Genomic DNA, 9,290 nt, shown 5'->3' with positions numbered 1-9,290 from the left:
ATGAGAACAGGATTATTGATCTCCTCAGGGAGGCGTCAGGGCCTGGAATATCGATAGAGACACACGTTGATGGTGCAGGCCAAGCCAAACCACAGTAACAGCACCCTGGCCAGCTGCTAATAGCTTGATGCTGACTCTGGCGAGCCAACATCAAGGTTTTCACAGCTGTGACTTTGGGGAGGGCCCTTGGGGGAGGGGGGGAGAAGGGCTCTGAATCACCACCAGCCTTTCAGTTAGTAGCCAAGCACTTTAACCCTTTCCACCACCGAGGGACTCCCAACAAGGAGAGTGTTTAGCCAGAATAATGACGGCGGTACTCTTAGCACAGCTTCCTGGAGTTTCCAGGCTGAGCAGAACCCTCCACGCCATCTTGTCACTGTTTTCTAAGTTTTGTCCCTTCACCTGCTGGTCACCTGGGTCGCCGGAGGCCAGAAGGAGCAGGGTGGAAGGAACCGTATGCCCACCCCTTCTGGGGATGTCTCTGTGCCCAGGAGGTGGGGGTGAGGCCTGGAAGTGCTACAGCCAAGACCTCCTGCCTGCCTGTGCTGAGCCAGCTTTTCTCCATGGTCTTTGACCACAGAAGCCCTACCTCCTTTTAGGGCTCACCCAGCAGGGACCCCCACAGCACACTTTGGGAAGTGCTACATCTTCAAGCAGCCAAGATGAGAGAAGAGAGAGAGAGAGAGAGAGAAGTGGGCAGTTGGGGTCTGCATTGATCCGGGAGGGTCACCTGAGATACCACAGGCTGCAGTGGGCAACCGGAGCAGGATCTGTTGTCCATCGCACAAGTTGGTGTTAGAGGTAGACGGTCTGGGCCTCGCTGGGCTAGTTCAATACTGACCTCTGTGTGCCCACCGCTGGTTCCTAGTCAAAGAAGATATGAACCAGGACCCAGGGAGTCCGGGAATGCCCTGAGAGTATCCTTCATCCTCACGGAGAGCCTCCATCCTTCTTTCCCAAGCTGTGTTTTGTAGAGCCCTGCCTTCATAAGATGTTACTGAGCATCGAACAAGGGGTGCACCTTCTGGCAAGTGAGCTTAGGAAGCACAGGATTGAACTGGGAGGAGAAGCCTGTCTGTAGGATGCTTCAGAATCCCCAGTATGCTAATGAATGTCACCAGAGAATCACCAAGGCAGGGAGGGGATGTGGAGGGTTCCCCAACTGAGGGGACCAGAGAGTTCCTTTTTGCCAAGGATTCTCTCTCTCTGGCCGGCTTTCACAGACACGAACAGAACAATTCATGTCTGGGTCCACGAGAATAGGGTTGACGGCTGTCCCACTTCCTGCCTCACCCCAAATTATATCTGACTTTTTATATTTGACAACAAATGGGTGGATGCAACCAGCCACCTTCTGGCCCCTGACACGTGTTCCTCCCTATTCCAGAGCAAGGAGATCGGCCTGCAGATGCACGAGGAGCTTCTGAAGGTGACCAACGAGCTCTACACGGTGAGTCTGCGCAGCCTCCGCGGTGGTGTACAACCGGGCCCCTTCCTCTAGCTCCTGGGACTGGAGGAAGGTTACACATGGGGTCTGGGAAGACCGGGGGTGGGGTGGGGGTGGGGGTGTCTTTTTTCTGCATCTTGTCAATGAGTGGCAATGGGTCTTCGTGACAGGGTGTAATGTTGCCAACCCCCAGATCTCATTATTATGAACCTTGGGGGCCAGCCTTGAGCATTGTAGATTTTTAAGGAGTCTATGAGAGACCCACATGAACCGCTCTGTGAGAAAGTGCTCTCCCCTGTCTTGGTTACTCAGTGCTGCTGTAGCACAGACAGCTCAAGTGAGGACTTCAAAGTCCCCATTCAGGGTGTGGCTCTGGCAGGAGGGCATCCCTAGTCAGTGGCCGGGGGCCTCCTGGGAGCCCCTCTCTCCAGAGACAGGTCCTCCAAGGAGTCGCTCGTCCCCTGCCTCTGGCTCTGCATCGGATCTTTTTAATCCCGCAGAGGCTATTGGGTCTGGACTTTCCCTACCCCAGGTGGCCTCGTTCTTGTAACGAAGGAGAAACCCTGTTTCCAAACAGGATCACATCCACCAAGTACAGGGACCAAGAAGCCAACGTGTGACTTAAGGGACCGCACTTCATTCCATAACACTTACCAAAATGCAGAACACAGATTTCAGGGGGGCGTGTAGGAAAAGCGCTGGGAGCAGGGGTGTGAGTTTGGGTTCAGGTAGAGCAGGCCTGCTACTTCCTGCTGTGGGACATCTGGCAGGTGAGTCACTTATGCGGCTTTAGCATCCTCGTCTGTCCAGGGGAGGTGGCCCCACCCCACATGGCTCTTCTGAAGGTCACATGTGGTTCGGGGACCAGCATGCCTTGCCAATGCCAAGGAATGCCAAGGAATTTTAATTTGGCCCAGAACTGAACTTTCCATCTCCTTGGTGTCCGATCTAAGTGGAATTTAGACAGAATCCCCATATGTTCTTCCCACGGCAGTCTCTGCTGGGTCCAATAAAGTGTTGTCATGGCTACACAAAACTCACAAGTAGGAAAGTAACAGGTTATAATTCAGGATCAAGACTACTCAGGATGCAGTTCTTCAATCAGGCTAGCTGTGCCAATACCCAGCCCCTCCTTGGCCCAGGACTTGTCCTCTGTCCTGATTCAGAGTGTGAAAAGCTCTTTAGCTTTGCCAACAAGTGCCCCGAGGCACCCCACTCTGCCAGCAAGCCTCCTTTCTGAAGGTATTCTGCTCTGGCTCTGTGGGCCAGAAAGCCCGCCTCACCATCTCCTGTCAATCTCCTGGTTCTGCTGCCTCTTCTACCACCATTTTTTTTTTTGCTTCTGTGCCTCACGGTTTCTCCTTATCTCCCGTATTACTTCCCTTCTTTCTAGAAGGTTCTCAATATAGGAATCCTGGCTTCAAAGGATACACTACACTCCTGTCTCTTCTTGGTGGTAATGGCCTCCCTTCATGGCTTCTAGGAGGGCTTATTTTCAGCCCAATGGAATAGTAACATTGACCAATCTCTTTGTAAGCATTCTATAGACCTTATTTGCATAATTACGCCCCCACAGAGGTTACCATGAAGCTTATTTGCATTATTAACAAATAATGTCTAATTCCTTTGGTGGGCCATAAGCATCTCATTTGCTTTGCCCCACCCAATCATTTCATGATAGATATAAGACCAATGGCTAGGCCATATTATATAATTCACTGCGCTACAGACTAGAACCCAGGAAGGTGAGTTGAATGGAGGAGCACAGGCCCCGAGGCTGGGTCTCAGCCCGACGGGCTGTGCTCCAAGGAGTCTTTGGCCTCCTTACAGTGAGGTGACCAGATGTCCCGCTTTTGGCGGGACAGTCCCGATTTTTAACAACTTGTCCCGCGTACCGCGGCGTTTTTAAAAATCCCGATTTTTGGAAAGAATGCACGACAAGCTAGGGTATATAGTTTTCCGCTGCCATGTGGCTACTTCGCCAGGATATGAGTTTTATCAATGGTGTCCCGCTTTACCAGTGTTAAACCCTGGTCCCCTTACTTTAGAGAGGAAAATGGAGAGCTACAAGGTCACAGTTTTGCGGAAGATCTTCCAACAACGACTGCAGGGAGCTGTCAGAGGTTCAGGCCAGATTCAGAAGAGGATATATCATTGCTGATGTCCAATGGATCTTGGCTGAGAGCACAGAATACCAGAGAGATGTTTACTTGTGTTTTATTGACTATGCCAAGGCATTGGACTGTGTGGATCATAGCAAACTGTGGATGATTGTGAGAAGAATGGGGTTCTAGAACACTTCCTTGTGCTCATGTGGAACCTGTGCATGGACCAAGAGGCAGCTGTGCGGACAGAATAAGAGAATACTGCCTGGCTTAACCGCAGGAACGGTGCGTGTCAGGCTTGTGTTCTGTCACCATGCTTATTCGATCTGTGTGCTGCGACAATCATCAGAAAAGCCGGCTTCTATGCAGAAGAATGTGACATCAGGACTGGAGGAAGGCTTCCTAACCTGTGAGATGCAGGTGAGCAACCTTGCTTGCTCGAAGGAAGGACGTGAAGCACTTGCTGATGAAGATCAAGGATGGCAGCCTTCAGCACGGAGTATGACTCGATGTCAAGATCAAAACCCTCACAACGGACCAGTAGGTGACATCATGATCAGTGGTGAAAAGGTTGAAGTTGTCAAGGGTTTCACATTGCTTGAATCAATAATCCGTACTCATGGAAGCAGCAGTCGAGATCAAAAGGTACATTGCCTTAGGTCAACCTGCCCCACAAGACCTTTTTAGGGTATTGAAAAGCAAGGATGCTCCTTTCAGTTGCCTCGTGTGCATGAGAAAGTTGGACATTGAATAAGGATGACTGAAAAAGAATCTGTGCACCTTAACTGTGGTGTTGGAGAAGAACATTGAGATTACCATGGACTGCCAAAAGGACAATAACAACGAAACGGTCGTAGAAGAAGTACAGCCAGAGTGCTCCTTAGAGACAAGGATCGTTGAGATTTCATCATGCAGACTTTGAACATATTGTCAGGGGTGACCAGACCCTGGAGAAGGACAGCGTGTTTGGTAAACTGGAGAGGAAGGCCCTCCAGGAGGTGGATGGACACAGTGGCTGGAACAATGGGCTCAGGCACAGGAACCATTGTGAGGGTGGTTCAAGACCGGGCAGTGCTTCCTTCTGTTGTGCACAAGATCGCTAAGGGTCGTACCAGACTCAATGGCATCCTAACAACAACAACAACACAAAAATGTACCATCCTCATAAAGATTCCATTTGAGTTCAAAAGCATAACTCACGGTTAGTTCCCTACTTAATGGTTGGAGGAGGTATATAAGATTAAAAACCAGAAAAACAAGGAGGGGGTTCCCTTGATAGAGGAAGACCCCAGGGCGCTGACAATGCAGCGGGTGGGCCACACACTAGGAAGTCAGGGCGCCTAGAAGATAAAGCACACACAGAGCCCCACAGAGACCACCAGGCCTGGCCTTGCAGCAAATCCAGCCGCATTGTGGCCTCAGGGCCCCAACTCCAGCCCAAAGCAGGCAAGCCCTGTAGTGGGAACACTTCTGAAGCCTAACACCCTAACAAGTCGCCTGGCCATGTCCCAGGCATGGGATGGAAAAGTGAGCTTCCCCTTTGGACAAGGAGCTGCGGTCCCGGGGCACAAGGGTGTGCCTGCTGTGGTGGGAGGGAGTCCAAGGCCATCGTTGTGAGTGGTCTGTGAGGCCTCGCGGCTGCCGAGGGTGCTCTGGGCCCAGAATCCCATGCTTCCTGGCTGGGGAGATCTTCCAGTCAACACCCGCTTACACAAGTCCGCACACTCCTCTCCTCCCCCAGCCCCCGGAGCACCAGGGAAAGGACCATAGTGGCAAAGGAAGTGGCGAGGGAGCGAGTCACTCAGACACCAGACCTATTCTCCTTACTTTTGTTTCTAAAGGAGGTGGAGGTGATTTTGGAGAGGTGTTGTAGTGGATCCGAGGTCGAACGGTGATTGAGTGAACTGCTAAAGGCACCCACTGCCTGGAAAAGCCTGTCTCCATTTGGGGCCAGCAAGGCTGCAGATGCCCTTCAGGGCTGGGCAATTTTTTAGTTGTTTGTCCATTTGTCCCTCTGTTCCTTCATTCATTATTCTGCCTGGTCCCCACCCCATCACAGCACTCTCTTTTCTAAAGCACCCTAGTCTATATGTGTGTGCGAGTGTGCACACATACACAGTGTGAGAGCACACACGTCAACTCACTTCCCCCCAGAACGCTGTGACCCTGACACAATATAGCCCTTGATTATACAGGGGGGTGGGAGCTTCAAAAATTATATGGAAAGATTCCATGATTTATCCATGAACTTTTTGAAGCCCCCTCATCTATAGCCTGAGGGGTGGGTGGGCGGGGAGGCAGAGGGTTGAGTGTGTGAGCCGTAGCCAAATCATTCCAGAAGAGGCCAACACAAAAGAACGAAGGGCAACAAAAAAATCCCACTCCGTTGCCTTGTGCAGCTAAAATATGTTCAGCTCTTTGCTGTATTTCTAGCTCCTGAAATGCATCTGTTGTGTTATTAACCAGTGCGCCCTGTCCCAGCCTCCCCACCAGAGCCCCTGTGCTCAGGGCTCAGAGCCAGGGGAACCGCCACGCCTGGGGTGCAGGGCCACGTGGCAGGGGCTGATGGGAAAGTCCATGCCAGCCAAGCTGGTTCCAGGTAGACCCGCATCGCATGAGGCAGTCATGGTAGAATGCTCCCCTTCCCTGTGGGAATTCCAGGTTCAAGTCCCGGCCAATGCACCTCTTTCGTGTGCAGCTACCATCTGTTAGCAGAGGCTTGGGTGTTGCTATGCTGCTGATCAGGCATCAGCAGAGCTTCCCGACTAAAACGGACTAAGAGAAAAGACCTGGGGCCCTCCTTCTGAAAACCCCATGGAGCACAATGGTTCCATCTGTATTGGGGTTGGGGGTGAGGGGTTGGCCGGCAAAGGTCTGGACAGCCCTTCATTCCATTGCACCTCCAGGTCACAGTGAGTCAGGACCCACTAGAGGCAGCTCACAGCAGCAGCCTCTGTGCCTTGGGGAACCTGGATTTTGTTGAGCGCTGGGTCCAGTGGTCAGATAGCTACCTGTAGCCCCCAGGCTCAAGTTGTGCACAAGGCGTCTTCTCCTGTTGACCACCCTCAGGGTTGCAGGAGGTGCGATCCCAAGTCCTGATGACCCAAGACCCAGCTCTGTAACTGCTGGCTGTGTGTGTCTCTAGAGCAGTGGTTCTCAACCTTCCTCAGGCGGCGACCCTTTCATACAGTTCCTCATCTGGTGGTGACCCCCAACCATCAAATTATTTTCATTACTACTTCATAACTGTCATTTTGCTACTGTTATGAATTGGGTGACCCCTGTGAAAGGGTCATTCAACCCCCAAAGGAGCCACGACTCACAGGTTGAGAACCGCTGCTCTAGAGCAATAGTTCCAAATCTGTCGTCACCCTTGCCCTCCCCACAGGTTCACCACATCATTGAGCCCTCTGCCATTTATTTGACATTTGTCGGTCAGTCGACCCTCCTTTAAAACCAACCATCGAAATTATTAATTGGGAGGTCAGACATATATCATTCCATAGTGCAGTGACGTCAAGCAGAATTGTACAATGCTACCACAATCAGTTTCCAAACACTCTTCCTGGACTCCTTGACATCGTCTCCCTTTTACGTACACCCCCATCACCACCCCACTATTCCCCACCTTGCACCACCCTATCCCCCATCCCCTGAAACCCTTATTCAACTTGCTGTCCCTGTAGGTTTATCAATCCTGGGTTTCCTTTACCAAAACACAGAACAGCATGTAAACAACTTCAGGAGGGTGACCTCCAATGACATCACACCTCCAGGAGACACCCCAATAGGAACAAGCAAACACATAACAACAGAGAATGTTGAAAACCAGAGCAGGTCCAGCATGCATCAGAGGGGAGAAATCTGACTTGAACAGTTGAAACTTTGGTCAGTTCATCCCCCCTCCAATCCTTGATTTTTTACTCTTCCCTTTTCTTTTAACATCCTCAGTTTGAATTCATTAGCAGCAGAGCCACCTGCTGACCAGAGGATCTGCTTTGGAGTCCATCAGGCTGGGCACTGGGAAGAAATGCTGGCCATCTACATGCCAAGCCCAGCCAAAGACAATCCTCTGGCCAATACCAGTGTGCTCCTGAATTGATCGTGGGGTGGCGGTGCAGGAATCATGGGAACAGGTGATGCAGGAGTGGGCAGTGCTGCATTCTGTTGTTCTTGGGTCACCACGTCTCAGGGGCCTACACCATGGCCACCAACCACCGCTGCCACCATTCTTACGTGGTGCTTACCCCACAACTGGCACTGGTCTCAGTGCTCTGCATGTATTAACTCATCTAGCTGTCACATCACCCTGGGAGGCAGGCATTATTACCACCCCATTTGAGGGCCCAGAGAGGCCAGGGAGGCAGCCATGGTCACCCACCAGGGAGTGGCAGATCCTGGTCCCAGGTCTGGGTGATCAGACTCAGTAGGTATACATCACTCAAGGATCTCCATAAACACCTAAAAGACATCAAAAAGTTCATGGAAAAAACCCACTGTCTTAATTCTACCCTTCCAGGAACATTTGGAAGCCCCCTTATGCACGAACCATTTATTTGATAAGAAAATGGTGTTCCACGTCAGAAAATGGGAAACAAGTTGGTCTAAACAGAAGGGATTCCATACATTAGAGGAAAGTTCCTTGAACTGAGGTCTCACAGAGAGCAGCAGTAGAGGGCCACGAGATACCTGTGGGTGCCAGTCCCTCTGAGGTGACCGGAGGACTCGCTGGCAGTTAAAAAGGGTAAGGCCTCGATGTGCCAGTTTGTGTTTTAGAGAATGTGCCCGTGCAACTGCGGAATCATCTTGCTAACCCAGTGGCATCTCATTGAGAAACATAGACCTGGTGTTACCTGCACTCCGGCCTCAGTTTCACTCACCTGTGGAAGGAGGGCGTGAAGTGAGAAGAACTTTGAGCGGCCCTTCAAGGCTGGATCTTAATGCCTCTCTGCCCGAGGAAGGAGATGAGAGGCATGGCCCTGGCTGCTGAGCCACTACTGCCCTGCTGGCGTGGGGGCGTGTGCTGGGTCCTCTGTGGGTAGAACTGGTCCCAAGGAGAATCGGGAGGTAAGGTTTGCTGCCGCACAGCTGTGTCCTCAGTAGGTACACAGTGTGGCAAGCATTGGAATGAAGATATAGACATGGTGGGAGGGGACAGGGCCCATCAAAGAAGAGGTGGTGTCTGATGTGGGCCCGGAACAGGGTACTGAGAGGGAGTAGATACAACCACAGGAAGCAGGAAGTGGCCCCGAGCTCTCTTCCGGCTCCATCTGTTTTATGTGCCTGTCAGTCAACGTGTATGGTTTGTCAGTGGGGATGAGGGTTGGTCTGCGCCACCAGAGGCTGGAAAGGAAGGAAGTCTGCCATGGGAGACTCATTCAGTGGCAATTTGGGGCAAATTCCATGGTCCCTGGGTTGTATGAAGCATGACAATGTATTGAGTTGCTTGAGCAGGCTGCTGAAGCGTAGCTGCATCCAGGGGCTCCTGCAATGCCGTAGGGAATACTTTGCTCCACTTTGACTTCAGGGGTAGGCAGTCTTCTTCCATGTGGTGGTCAGGATTGCCCTTCCCACTGGATGCTCACTTCCCACCGGCTCAGCCGGGCTAGCGGTTCAGCAAGAGTCTCAGGGTGTCTCACTGGCCTGGTTGGGATCATGACCCCAGTCTTGTGGTCAGATGAACATCATGTTTGCTGATTGGCCAGGCCTGTGTCTCATGTCTCCCCCCCCCCCCCCCC

General features: G+C 51.8%; 1 protein-coding gene across 4 annotated transcripts in view; it reads left to right on the top strand.

Moving 5' to 3' along the window:
* SRGAP3 (SLIT-ROBO Rho GTPase activating protein 3) overlaps positions 1-9,290 on the top strand; it is a 286,222-nt gene that overhangs the window by 189,355 nt on the left and 87,577 nt on the right. For all 4 annotated transcript variants that reach the window (XM_004702263.2, XM_004702262.2, XM_045289778.1 and 1 more), the window contains exon 4: positions 1,388-1,450. In XM_004702263.2, the coding sequence (XP_004702320.1) occupies positions 1,388-1,450 (63 nt within the window). The remainder of the gene's footprint in view (positions 1-1,387; positions 1,451-9,290) is intronic.

This window comes from Echinops telfairi, unplaced genomic scaffold (assembly GCF_000313985.2).
Source record: "Echinops telfairi isolate 266 unplaced genomic scaffold, ASM31398v2 ScPeMD7_31;HRSCAF=116, whole genome shotgun sequence".
In the NCBI taxonomy this organism is placed as follows: Eukaryota; Metazoa; Chordata; class Mammalia; order Afrosoricida; family Tenrecidae; genus Echinops; species Echinops telfairi.
This window is presented reverse-complemented; position numbering and strand designations above follow the sequence as displayed.